This window comes from Plectropomus leopardus, chromosome 9, assembly GCF_008729295.1.
Source record: "Plectropomus leopardus isolate mb chromosome 9, YSFRI_Pleo_2.0, whole genome shotgun sequence".
In the NCBI taxonomy this organism is placed as follows: Eukaryota; Metazoa; Chordata; class Actinopteri; order Perciformes; family Serranidae; genus Plectropomus; species Plectropomus leopardus.
The window spans coordinates 33,038,981-33,053,714 of record NC_056471.1 but is presented as its reverse complement, the minus strand read 5'-3'; the positions used below and the strand labels follow the sequence as shown (position 1 = coordinate 33,053,714).

At 39.6% G+C, this 14,734-nt stretch overlaps 1 protein-coding gene across 2 annotated transcripts in view; it reads left to right on the top strand.

Annotated features, from left to right (window-relative positions):
• Window positions 1-7,204, top strand: part of LOC121948398 (peroxisome proliferator-activated receptor gamma coactivator 1-beta-like) — a 93,679-nt gene extending 86,475 nt beyond the window's left edge. For both annotated transcript variants that reach the window (XM_042493793.1, XM_042493794.1), the window contains 2 exons: window positions 726-911; window positions 6,522-7,204. In XM_042493793.1, coding sequence (XP_042349727.1) covers window positions 726-911; window positions 6,522-6,773 — 438 coding nt within the window. In that variant the 3' untranslated portion in view covers window positions 6,774-7,204. The remainder of the gene's footprint in view (window positions 1-725; window positions 912-6,521) is intronic.
• The last annotated feature ends 7,530 nt before the right edge of the window (window positions 7,205-14,734 follow it).

The following is a 14,734-nucleotide window of genomic DNA, read 5'->3' as shown; positions in this document are numbered from 1 at the left end:
GTGAGCCGCGGGGAGATGCGCAGGATAAATGCATGAAGACGCTTCCAGATAGGTGACGCCGGCGTACGTGACACATTTTCCGTCTAATCCTGCATTGTGCCGGGGCAGATGCCTCTATTGGTTTCAGTGTCGAACCTCCTCTAACATGGAAGTCTCATTATCTATAATGAGTAGCTGTTGAGAGATGAGGGGCTGTTGATGAGAGCTCCTTGTGACTCCGACAGCGAACAGTGTAATAATATACAGTATGTGCCAGACGATGGAGGCTTTTATCCAGAGTGCCTCACAGTACTTCAACTGCATACATATTTTTAGAAAGGGTGGCCCAGTGGGAACTAAACCCCTAATTCTAACAATGGCGGCGCTGCAGTGAGCGATGAACTTCACAGGAAACACCAACCTTGGCAGCCTCGTGACGGGAACAGAGTTATTTCCCATGTTTGGTGGCTCGTGTTTCAGAGAGCAGTGGTTACAGAGAAAACATCAATTCCTTTGTGATCGCAGAGCCGCCGACACCAGTGACGCATGTTTGTCACTGAGGATCTCTCCAGCTGTGATCGGCACCTCCAGTTTTTTCGGGGGGTTACGTTCGACACAGCGACTCATGCACTTTTGTTGCATCTCAAAAATAAAAAAAGACAAACCGCCTGGGAATTTTTGCTTTAATCTTGATGTTTGACTAACGTGACCTTTCCCTCTCTCTCCCTGTCTTTTTCCATCTCCAGTATGGGGAGGAGGAGGTGTGTTCGGACCGTTTGGACACTGACTTCCCGGACATCGACCTCTCCCAGCTGGACACCAGCGACTTTGACAGCGTCAACTGCCTCAGCGAGCTACAGTGGTGCAACGATCAGCCGGCGGACGCGTCACCGGCCTCCATCCACTACAGTACGGCGGATGAGCTCTTTGAGGTGAGACGTCTGCACCAAAATACAGTTCAGTTATAGAAGTTGTACCTTCTTCAGCGATGGTCATGCTCTTACCAAAAATGTTCTTATGATTATTAAAATATGATAAAATAAATAGATATTAAACAAATTCCTTAACACCCAAATGATCATTTGAATATCAATTCTTCACTTCATGTTACGTTGAGTAAGTGAAGATGTTTGCTTTTGGTGAAACAAGAATCCAAAAACAGAGAAAATCTTGATAAAGTAAAGTCAGAGGGGTCCAAGTTTGAAATTTGAGCAGATTGCTTAATTTCTTTCCAAAACATGGGAGAAGGCAACCAGCAACAAACGTTTCAAGAAATATGTAAAAAAATACAAGAAAATTATCTTAAAATTAGTTTAAAAAGTCTAATAATTAGTCTAAAAACCCCAAGGACACGTCCTTACAAAAGTGCCTAAAAATATATAATTTGTAATTTATTTTTATATGTTTTTTATTTTTTATATTATATTATATAATTTATATATATTTATATTATTATTTATATAGTAATTAGAAATATAATTTTCCCTAGCTTTTTTTTCTTCTTTTACCCTAGTATTTGAAAATAACTTTATAGATCCACAAATTTCTTTAAATTTGTTGGTCATTTATTGCCATGTTGCTTCTTACCTATTTTTCCCTCTTTTTGTTTTGAAAACTTGCACCAATTTGCTTCAGATCAGAACTTTTAAATCCATCTGAAAGCAGCACAAGACAGAAGTACTGAGCATACGACTGGATAAATGATACTTGGATTATACTGCACAAGTTTTTTCCTGTTATTTGACAAGAATCCCTTTAACTTCAGTTAATCTTAATTTTCTCCATTTTCGGATTCTTCGTTCAGCAGCAGCGTTCAATTCATTTCTTCACATTTTCAGAGCAACATGAGGTAAGTATACAAATGATCATGTTGGGGGTGAAATTTTCCTTTATTAAGATTTATCTGTACATTGTCGGGCTTATTTTTGACTAAGAAAGTCATGCAGAAGATCTTTAAAGTGCAGGTAAAAGTAAAGGCTAATCCACAAAGTTTGCACATTTTGGCTTATTAAATTTCCATGACCCTGCCAAGCAAAAGGTATTAAGAAGAGTGTTTACTAATTTATTTTTAATCGGAGTAACTACAGAGTTATTATGCAAAGTGAGTAAACAACATTTTATTTTGATGTGGTCGTCACGGTGAATGTGGGCCCCAGGGTCAGTCGGTACCACCGCCAAACTTTCCTTTACTGTCAACACGTGCAAAGCCCCAAACGTTCACTTGATCCCTGCGCTGAAATTTGCAGCGTGTCTCAGCGGGTGCTGCCAAGGTATTCCCAGCCACGCTGTGTGTAACATGATTATGGAGGCGGTCCATCAGTCTAGATCGGCCCGGTGCTTCTTCAGGGCCAACAAAAGCCCCGAGGCTCCGGTATCAGGTGCCCTCGCTGGATGAATTCAGGGAATACCCTTCTGGTTTGTCTCAGTCTGAAAGCAAAACCCTGGATCATTGATTGTGTATAGGTTTCCAGCCCCGGCGATGTCTCGAGGTCCCATTACAGAGGCTAAATTGAGCGCATCTCGAGAATAAAAAGACGACAACAAAGAGATAAAGTAGCATTTAGATCCAGATCATCGGCTATGTAACGCAACTCTGCTGGAAATTGCTCTGATGCTGCAGTGCGCCGCGGAGTATTGGTTAAATGAAGACGGGCACGGCATGATGGGAATGCCGGTGAAGTAAACACAGACCGTCTCCGTCGGCGCTCTCTTTATCCTTATTTCGATCCCCATTAGCCGACGCCCGAGTGACTCTTTGTCTTCCTGCTGTCGACACAAAACTTTATGACGCAGTTGGCATCTCAGGATAGACTCAGAGTGCTGCATTAGCCGTAATAGTTGTATTGACGACATGCTCTTTACAAGAAAGATGCAACAACAAGAAGCTGCTGCTGATGTTACCTGATAAAGAGAAGAAGGGGACAAAAGAACATTTGCAAACAGCCACATTTATCTCTCTGTATTTTACCCTCTTTTGTTCTTTCTCTCCATCTTCTTGTATTGAAACACATTATCTTTTCTTTAGCTCTCTGCTTATCTCTCCATTATTCTCTTTGCTTTTTATGCCGCCTTTACACCTAATGACTTTTGAAGTGATTCCGCTTTCGTAGTCAAACTCCAAATGTCCGGATTAAATCCTAAAGTTTTACCTCCATTGGTGTACACGCCACAAACTTTTTGCGTTCGGTGGTCATAAAAGTCAGTCCGAGCTTATGTGTTTGCACAGACATATTGGCGTAATATTTTACACAATTTCACCTTGCATATAGTGACTCTGCAAGATCCCCAGTCTTTGCAAAATCTTTCAGTGTCGACTAAAAACTCACATCATCTTTAGAGCTGAGAGAGTGTCTGACTTTTTGAGTTTGAGGTTTTTTTTAAGTGTTTTTTTCAGCCCTCCAGTGTACGGTAGGCTCTACTTTCTTTCTTTACAGACTTTATTCTCACCTATTTTGTTTTTTTTTCATGTTTATCTGACTTTCTGTCTCTCTCTTCATCTTTCATGCATACATTTTCTGTTTTAATTGCTTCTGTCTCTTGTTTTTCACTATTTTCTGTCCTTTTTAAATCTTGATTTTAAATGTTCTTTTTCCTTCCTTTTTTTAACTCCCGTTGCCTTTTTCTCACTCTTACTCTGGCCACTATTGTTTTTGTTTTTTTCCATCTTTCCAAACCTCCGCCACCCACCATCTCCCGGCACATTATATTTTAGCCAATAAGTTATTGATCAGACTAATACAGCCGAGCAGACGGTCAGACGGCGTTTTCGTTATAAACACGCGGTAATGAATGGAGCGATAAGCCGACAGATGAAGCCCCCCGTGTCACCGTCTCTCTGCTGTCCGCCGATACGCCACTTATTTACAGCAGCGTATCGGAATCTAAGCCCATGTCGGGTGCGATTGATCGATATTTGTGTGTGGCGGGGCTTTATTTAACCTTGGAGAGCGCAGGGAAAGAAACTGATAGAGTTACAAAGGTTATTTATTACTTTCATAACAATAATAATGACGTAAAGACATCTGTATGCTCTGTTTTCTTCTATCTGTCTTTGATGCAACTTTCTTTGTCTCTCTGTTTCTTTCTCGCTCGCGTTTGAATCTAATTACAATCCAGGAAATTGAATTAATATCCATCTAATCTAATTAAAATAATCAGGTAATATCTGTGAGTGCTTTTCAATGCACTGCTAATGCTAATAAAGCCTTTTTGATTATGGTTTACCCACTTCGACAGATGGAGGTGATTTAAGTTTAAAATGAAAAGAACATTTTAGTATAAAAAAACACCAAAGAAATGATTATAAAAAACAGGTATAAAAATTGGATTCAAACACTTCATGGAGAAGTGAGAAAACCAATTAAAAATAACATAGCTAAGCCAAAGATAAATAAAACTATCATGAAAAGTCTCCTTAAGCCTTTGAAATCTGGTTTGATTTTTTATTTTTTTTTTTTTTCAAAAACACAGGGAGAGGGCAACTAACAACCAAACAAGACTTGGCACAAAAACAGCAAAAAAATAGTAATAAATAAAATAAAATAAAATATAAAAAAGTAAAAACAAAAACAAAATATAAAAAACAAAACAAAGAATTACAAAAATGACCTGAAAATAAGCAAAAAAAAAAAAAAAAAATAGAAATCTATAATTAAAATAAATGCCAAGAAACAAAGGCAATCAAAAATAACTTAAAAATTGCTGAAATAATATATGTATTTATTTTCTGTATTTTATTTATAAATTTCCTATATAACATCATTTTAGATATAAAATTATTGTAATCATAAATATAGTTTTGGAGATATTTTCCCTATTTTTTGGATTATTTTCTGAAAATCCTGCGCTGTTTTTTAAAACTAATTTTCAGGTAATTTTTATCGTCATATTATAGTTGTTTGTCGCAATTTGTGGGACATTTCTTGTCAAGTTGGCCATTGCCTTTTTTTTCTTTTTTTTTTTTTTACAGTGTTTTGGAAAGGAATAAAACTAAAATCAAATCTCAAAGTCTAAATTGCGATGGGTGAGAGAGGCTGCGGGCCCGAGAGACAGAGAAATAAATGAAATAATAAATGGTTTGGCAGCCGGGAACCGATAGAGCTGGATGATAAAAGAGAGAGACAGATGAATGGAGCTCGGTGGCTTCCCGTAGGCCAGCCGTGCTATCACCTCTCCACCAGACTCTGCTCTCAGCAAGATGGCAGCTCCATCACAGTAAACAACCCCTGTGTGCATGTAACATGGGGGATGACAGGGTGGAAATTTTGGGCTGAAATTACAGATAAACAATATTTTTTTCTGCTGCGTATCTTCAATTTCGACCATTTTCATGCTCTGAAATGTTGGAAAAAGCTTGTATACACCATCATGAAACCAAGATAGTGGAGAAAATAGATCACATTATATGAGGGGCAGAAAAAAAGTCCTGTTTCAGCAACCTGTGTGGTGTTCTTTCTAATGAGGTCAGAGGTCAGAGTTGCGTCATCCTGACCACATTAATAAATAAGACCGAAAGAAGCCAGTATGGACTTCAGACAGCGGCTCATTAGAGGAAGACGGAGTAGAGGGGGATTCAGAGACTGATTCAGAAATGACACAGAGCTTCCAAAAGACTTGTTACTATCCGCTGAGGGCAATAATTCCCAGTTCTAAATGCAGCATATATATAAAAATTTGTGAGAGGATAGTTATTTTCCAACTGACTAATGACTCAAGAGTAAATGACTCAAACATGACTGCTGTTTCATGCCTGTGGTTTGCAGGGCGGGGATACATAAGGTCTAGGAAATTGTGCATTTTTGACATCTTTTTAAGCATCATAAAAGCTTGTTTTTATCGACTATACGAGCCTTGTTTTTTTGCTTTGTGACTGGAATTCCCCCAAAATAAAACTGGTAGAAAAACGATTGATGTATGTTGCTTCAGGGCTTCAGTTCTTTGTTGTTTGGCCCAAATTAGGAAATGCTACTTCTATGAAGATTTTTTTGTCCAGTTATCTCAAAAAAATCAACAGTGCCTGCCTTTCCCGATTCAGTCCCGATTGGCTTGATTTATTGCTGCAGTTGCCTTTTCTGCCATGATTGTAATCTCCTCGAGTGTTGCCATGTCTGTTGTTTACATCCCACACATCCTGTAGTTGTATACAGCCTGAGCTCTCTCATGTGCCCTGTAGATGTATCCTTCAGTAGCACACTTTGCATATATGCAGGTATATATACAAGCATGCTGAAGACGCAGCCGGACACGTGACCAACAGCAAGTATATCTATGGCCGTCACTGAGTGTGGCGGGGTGGACTTTTAAAACTGTGCTCGGCACAGAGCTCACACTCCTGCAGCAGCAGAAACAGTACAGTATGCGGTGAAGTCGAGCTCGGTGTACGTATGAGTTTTTAGTTCAGTGTGCCGAGATGCCACGGAAATGCATTTACACCAGCTCTTAAATAGCAGCTAAAACACACATCAGCAACTTTTGAATTATGTTTCCTTTAAATCGTAGTTGCACTGTATCCTCATGATCTCGCTGTGTTTTACTCCCTCCAGATAGAAGAGGAGAATGCGGCTCTGCTCGCCGCTCTCACAGACAGTTTGGATGGCATGGTGGATGCCGAGGTGGGCGGGCTCTCCGTCTTCCCCGCCCTCGGGGAGGAGCCTGAGCAGGAAGAGGAAGAAGAGGACAATCTTCCTCTCAGCGCCGAGGACTTCAGCCAGTCCCTGGGGGCCGAGACAGAGGACCCATCTCTAGTAAGCACATTTCTGTTTAACGTCAGATGTGGCGCTTTTTCTTTATTTTAGCTTTGTTATTGAGATCACACTAAGCGGACAAACCTCTGATCATTTTCATGTCCTCTCTGAGGGTCCCTGACCTCGCTCCCGAAGCCCGTATCCGAACATTTACCCCCTTTAACGACTTGATGCCTTCACCTCAAACACCTCGTGTTTCTTTTTAATCGGTTGTGTTCAAATCAAAAAGTCAGCTCAAAAACTGTCGCCCGTTGAAGTGGAGCCTTTCATACGCGCTTCAAACACCATCCAAACTCCCCCCTCTCACCCTCGCCACGCTGTGCCTCTCTTTTCCCATGCTCTCCCTCTCTCGTTCTCCCCACTATCTTAATCTGTGTCGCGTTCGCTAACCTTGATGTTCCCCTCGTTGGCCCTGCGAGGTTCAAAGTCTGCCTTCAACTCCAGGAAAACAGAGAGGCGCCGAGGCACACTGTAACCTTTCATCCTGCCCCGTCCTCTGTGTGTGTGTGTGTGTGTGTGTGTGTGTCTGTGTCTGTGTGATGTATTCCTGTATTTCTAAGGACCTCGTGTCCTTCCACGAATAGAGAGAAAGTTTAAAATCTCTCAAGCTGAGGACAAGATGTAGATCTTTATTCAGGAATTATATTTGGTTTGGAGCGATGACTAGAAATAGTTTTTAATTGAGTTAACATCAGCACTGAAACAATATTACATTCAATTCAATTTGCAAAAGTTAAAATAAAACTAATGTCATTAAATAACATTTGAAATTAATGTGCACAACCTTGGAAAGAGCCCCAAAAGAGCTCATTCATTACAGAACAATTATTCAAGACATCAAAATATAGTCAGGATTTATGAAAACGCCCCAAAAATGTCACATCCTTTTACACTAAGGGGGAAAAGAAGCATTTGCTTCCACACTGAGGAGATGCTTTGTGGCTTTTTACACGTCAAAAAAAATTGAAAATCCAAAGTGAAAAAGTATTTTTTAAACTGGACCCAGTTTTCTTGTATTTTTGTGTCTATATGACACTGCGATGTATCCATGTTTGAATAGTCTATTTATGTCCACTAAAAGTTCCTGTTTTTGACACTGACAGAATCAGATTATCATTATAAATGTCTCATTTATTTATTTGTATTGCAGCCACCACACTATCCATCATTATTTCCAATCAAAGGCGATGTAGGCATGTTACACCAGCGATAATGGAAAAGCAAGACCCTTATGCGTAGAGGCAGCAACTTACGAGGGTTTTCTGGGAGCTGATAGTCCACGATTTCACAGAGGAATTATGGATTCAAAACTTCCAGATGATCCGCTCAAAGGCTGCATCATGAGGGAGCCATTTCCCACCGACAAGCGCGTAGCCATCGCATCATGTGACCTAGAAAAGCGAAAAAAGTGTTTCCATTGCACTTTTGCAAAAAAAAAAAATAATTCAAAAAACATTTCTGCGATAAATGAGAGTTTTTGTGAAATTGCTATGTTTCTATTACGTGTATTTTATATTCACAGGATTAATGGAAACGTGCCTATATCTCAGCATTCACTTCAAGTGCAATACTATCATAACTGATAGAAACATAGGGACAAAAATACAAAAATAAGACAATGAATTTGAATAATCTTAGGGTTCAGGATCTGGAAAGGAAGCAGAATTCCTCACACGTGTAGTAATGCAGACATGTATGTGGTCTTCCAGCACGTGTTTGTGTGTTTGCATGTTCCCCCCTTCCTCCTCCCCTCTCTTTTCACACAGAGCTGTTGGGCGCCCCTCGCTCTCTCGCTCTATAGGCCCCTCCATCGTTCCCTGAAGCAGACTTCTAGGAAAAGACCTTGTTTTTCTCTCCTCACTCTGTTATCAGCCCCTGCCTGCACCTGAACCCCGTTTCCCCCTAAAAAACACTAAAACCTTCATCTCATCATGCAGGAACAACAAATTGCTGTATCCCTTTACAGTGAATATTGTGCCCTACTTTCCCCTCGGTTCACTCTGCTGTCAGAAGAATGCGCCCGGCTCCGGAGCTTAATTGAAGCAGGAAGCTATTTCACTGCAATAAACGACTTATGATTACTGCTGTAATGTCGCCTTATTGCACTTGTCAAGATGAATTCAGCCCGCTTCCTTAATTTGACTTAAATTTCTCAGCAAAGGGGCTGCTTACAGGGTGTTGCCGTGCGCTCTGATTTAGCGTCGGTCTACAAAGATACTATTGTTTGGCAGCCGTGAGTCACGCTGGATGGCTGAATACCTAAAGCGTAAATATTCACCGAGCTGCACTGCCTTCAATTACACACCGGGTCGTTCTATAAAACAAGCCTGCCACTGAGGTCAGAGGAGGTTTGTGAAGCTGTGCAGTGAAAAGTTGGATGTTTAGCAATAACTGAGCTTCAAGGAAATAAATGTACCAATATAATATGTTACTTTTCTGAATTAAAATGTCTAAAATCAACTATATTTTGACTATTATTTTTGAATTGGGCACTTATTATCCCAAATGTTTCCAACTGTTTTCAAACTTCTGTGTCATTTTGAAACCTGTCAGTGGCGTCATATCCCCTCTCCGCATAAGTCAGGGTTGTGGTTGTCAGGCAAAAGCGGTCATTAATGTACTTTTTATACAATTTTAAGTCACGTTTTTATTATACACTTTTTAGATTTTGGTCATATTTTTTTTACAAAGGTATATATTTTTAACTGTATGTGACATATTTCAACCAGATGAAGAACTTTAATGATATGTGGATCTTAACCCTTTGTAACTTGAGCAAATTGGTTTGATTTCTTTCAAAAACACACGGAAAGGGCAACAAGCAACTGCTCAAAAATGAGAAAAATATTTGTTAAAAAAGTTGCAAAAAAATTATCTAAAAATAAGCACAAAATAGTAAATAACAAACATGTAAATTACTTTAAAAAATTTTAATTATATTTTTGTGACAGTTTTAAATTTAAAATTATTGTATTTATAAATATAATTTTTAAAACATTTTTCCCTATTTTTCTGGGATAATTTTGACATAATACTCCCTTCTTTTTTAAAACTTATTTTTAGGTAATTTTCTTGTCACATTTTACAATATTCTTTCAATTTGTGGGACATTTCTTGCCAAGTCATTGCTTCATGTTTTCGATTCAATTTCAATTTGCTCAAAGGGTCAAATAGCTTGTGAAAGGTGTAGAAATGCTGCACAAGAAAACTGATGTCAATCGAGGTTTCAAAGGGTTAAGTTATCAGAGAAACAAGCTGAGCAAATGTTGGCAGCAACACAGTTCCAGGCTCTATTGTGCTGAACAATATTGGAGAAACATCTATTTGTAACGTGAAAAAGCTTTATTTAGTGTTTTTACCAGTTTGATTAATAGGAACAAGGACTTTAGAAGATAAGTCCCATTTTGAGTCACGAGGCTGCAGCCAGCAGCAGCAAACCGGCGAAACCGGCTGCAATGTAAAGCCTGCAGGCAGTCGAGAACAGTCAATATACGTCCTCTAAAAGATCTTGTTTTTGCCACTTTCATGCTCAAATTATTCTAAATTTCTGAGAACTTATGTAAAGGATCCCTACAGAAAAACATATTTTTGTAAAGGAGTAAAAAGAGTAAGTTTAACCAGAAATCACTTTTATTAAACCTACCAGACTCCATTTAAATAAACAAGTATTTTAGCATATATCGAGTCAACATGTTTTGACATCTAACTGGGTTATTTAAACGTTTACTTAAACTAAAACACACTTATGTTCACTGGAACAGTAGAAAGACAAAACAAGACGTTTGTTTTTTAGTTTTACTTTGTTTCTGTCAACTTTGAATGAAGTGTGTTTCACTGTGCTAAAATTACGGTTTATGTAAATGGACTTCACTTACTCAGCGATTTTAGAGTCTCCTTTAGTCACTTAGACACAAAAACACGTTTTTATGTCATGTTATGTTTTTATTTTATTTCATTGTAGTTTATTTTATTTTATTTCATTGTAGTTTATTTTATTTTATTTTATTGCATTGCACCAGAGTTGGCTAGCAGCTAATTTGTATCTGTTGTCTCTGGACTGGTAAACAACAACAAAAAAAATAAAATAAAAGTACAAAAATAAAAATGACCAAAAATACACAGAACTTCAAGTAGCATACACTACCTAAAACAGGACAATACATACAACAATTCCATAAATATGAACATTTCACCACATGAAACAATACAATACATAAATCCATCAGTATGAAATCAGTATAAAAAACACAGAAAAGTCAGTTCCAGGTTGAAAAATACAGAAATTGCGCTTAAAGCCCAAACATTAAGTGCCTGAGTACTACTCACAGAGCTAGCACGGCTGTGAACTCCACATTTCCACTCTGTTTAATTCCACTTAGACAGGTATACTGCACCTGTGATATACTCTTTTAACTTGAAACACGTGATTTTAAATGTAGACTTTGTATAGAGACAGTTACTGCGATTGGATACTTTTGGAGAAAGTTTAGAGACTTTTAGAGACTTTAAATGTCAGAATCATGTCATATTTTACCCTTCAGCTTATTTAAGACCGTCACTGTTACAGAATCTGACCTGCAGCAGAGCAAAATGACCAGAGGAAGGGCCATTCCTCCCAAATGGGTGGAAATGATAATGACTTTAATGACCTTAGATGGCTCAGTAGAGGAGGAATACGGGTAGTTTGACAGTCGAGGAAGCCAAAAAGACGCCGAGCCTCGCAGCGATAGGCATTAGTGTGTATGTACACGACGCTGGCATAGAAACAGCAAACACAGACAGAAGTGGCTTTGTTGCTGTTATATGTCATGGAGGTATTGTTTAGTCTAAAACAAGAGGTCAGCGATACCGAGAGGTCAAGACGCCATTGTCTGCTGTGTTGTGTTGCAAAAACATTGCGGCCCCACATGACTGCCCCGCCCCCTCGGGTCACCTTGACGACTCCTTGGTTATCAGTCAACTTGTGTCAAAATAAGAACGAGTGCTGGCTGGTTAATCAGTTACGCCTGCCAGGTTTCTGTTTCCACTTCCATCGAGACGCTGAAGGTCAAACGAGAAGTGGTCGCTTCTGTCGGATAGTTGCTGTTTTATACTGAGAACAGCATGATTAAGTACAGCGAAGGTCGTGGTAGAAACACCCTCCATCATGCTTACATCATCTGTCCGCCTGCCGTCTTGGAGTTTTCTGACATGAACACAGTGTGTGAAGGTGCAAACAGTGTCGTCTGTGCATGAAAAGCAAAGAGAAATCGTTTTATTTTTACCTTTAAAAGGATCAAGGTAGAAACCGAAAAGAACAGGAAGCAGATCACACTGACAGCAGATTGGGAGCTAAAGGTGTGATTTTCTTCAAAGTGAGTTTTCTGAGTGGGGCTGTAAGACGTACTTTTCACGGTCAGTGTATTCACGGCTTGTTCTCGTAACAAAGTCGTCAAATACAGCAGATTCTGCAGTGCTTTCGGTGTAAGATCCAAACACCAAAGGCCACTTTTTGAGCCGGATGGTGTCAGCTGAGAGCACCGCCGGACAGAACGGGTCATAGTGTCACTAAATATTGTTGAACGTTCGGACGGCACCGGCAGCGTGATTCGAGGATGGGCAGTGTTAGTTGAGAATGCGGCTGGATGAAACATTTCGTGTTCACATGATACGCCGCTGGACAGCGTCAGGTTTAAGCACTGTTGCTAACGACATCATGAAAGGAGCGCGAAGGTCCCTATAGACCTTTGGCGGTGGATGAATCCAACAAACCCCGGGATTTCATGCAATAGTCTGGTGTTTGCTTCCCGTCTGAATATGATGGGTTTTTGTCTACGCCATGTGCTTTTGTTGCCTGATCTGAACCATCGTGCCAGCATGTGCGTTTGTTGACATCACGGTACGAAAACATACTGGAACGTCAACAGCAGATGCAGAAGGATACCTAGAGTGTAATATGTAGACGCCAAAGGCCACTGCAAAGTGGCAATATGTGACGTCTAGGGATGAAAACGTGTTGGTATCACGTACAGTAGATGGCGTACGCTCAGTTTGGAGAAGCAGACAGGAGTACTGATGTGGAAGCTAAACAATGTACTGCTGTGGTCGGGGGCAACAGCAAAACATCTTTTAGCCACCTAAAATTGTCAGTTTAATTGACACTTAATTTAAAATATGTTCACTGCTTTACCTAGCTGTCAGACGGTGATTTCCAATTAAAAAAAGAAGCTTTTGTCACTCTTTTAAAAGCCAGACTTCATTGAGAAAAAGAGTAATTTAACATCGCTGAACACAGGAGCTGCTCGTCTACTGCTGCCTCAAACAGTAATTTTGTCTGTTATTGTGTGACTTTGGTGTTTTAGTTGGTTCATTCAGATTCACCGAAGTCACAAAAAAGCACAAAAAACCTGACTGATGGAGGCAGCGGTGCACCAGCAGCTCCTGTGTTCAGCCAGCTAAAATTGGAGTTTTTATCAGTGGAGTCTGGTGGTGTTAAAGTGAGCAGAAATGAGAAACTGAGGCTGTTAACGTCTTTCCTGTTGGAATGGGCATCTGCCAAAGTAACATGATAGAAAAAATCAAAATATAGTGTACTTTTAAAGTGATATTTACATTTTCAGGTGGCTTAAATACGTTTTTGCTGCTGCCTTTAATCATGGCAGTACAGTGATTAGTTTCCGTGGCGATACTTCTGCCTGCTTCTCCAAACAGGAGATGTGCCGACTGCCATCTGCTTTAGGTGATACATTAACTGTGAATAAGTTCTTCATACAACACTTAAAAAATCCAAACTATCCCTTTAATTTTAGCAGCAAAAATTCAATTTGTATCTTGATGCCTTTATAAGAGGCTTTTTTTCTCAAATACGACCCAAATGTTAAACCCAAATGTTACAAAAAAAGAAGTTTAGTTCCTAAACTCTTAGCTTGTGCTCATGTTTTTCTGCTCTGCGTGTTAGACACATGTAAATAATTCATCCTGCATGTTATTTCTGCAGCAACCACTCATCCCGCAGCAGCGCTGCACATATCAAATACTGTAACAGCAGAGCTGAAGACGTCTCTGCGTCCCCAGACTCGCGGCGCTCAGTGAACTGGCTGTTGCTTCATCCCTCTGACAGCTGGCAGGAAAACACACCTTTTCTCATACACTCAGGTCCCTTTTACAGTCACACAGCCACATACTACTACACTAATACTTCAGCTACAGTTTCTACCTCAGTGTTTTCTCTGTTGTTTACAGCCTCTAAAATTATTCCCCTTGAGCATCATCTTGTAACGCCTCCAGGCAGCAAGTTTGTGACTCATCAAGCCTCTAATGACTTTCGGGGATTCAGATTGACTGTAAAACTTGTTTTTTCTCCACTTAAAATCAACCTAAAATAGTCATGCAATGAGCTAAAAGTAGGAATGTAGTTAAAATGTCATTCACGGATTTTGAGGATTTGGTTCTGCAGGTGTCATTGACAAATAAGTTATATTTTTAGTGTTACAAGTTTGTGACTGTGAACTCAGTGAACTCTGTCTCCACTGTCTCTGTCAGTAATTACCATTACTTTTTACCTGTAGCAGCCACTTAAGAGAGGTAATACTAAACCATTTACAGTTTAAGTAGATGTTTACAGTACAAGCAGCTATATTTATATGAGAGCTCCTCCATGACTCTGTGTTTTCCTTTTTCTGCCTGGTTCAGATGTTTTCATGTTTAGTATCTTTTTAGTATCTTTCCCTGCCAAAGAAAACATCAAAAATCAACTACAACAAATTTGTAAAATAATTTTGCTTCATTCTTAAAACTCTGTGCGGTTGCAGTCGTTGGAGGAGCCTCTTTTTTGAAAGCAGAATATTTCACTTTAGTGTTTATAAATCACATGGTTCTGCATCAGAGCTCTGTTTCCACTGTGTATACTATCAGTGACGAAAATAGCCACCGAACGTCCACATCCACTCACACAGAAAAGCCTTGTGTAATAACATTATGCTGTTTACTCTGCTGAAGCTGCCAGATGTGTGTGTGTGTGTGTGTGTGTGTGT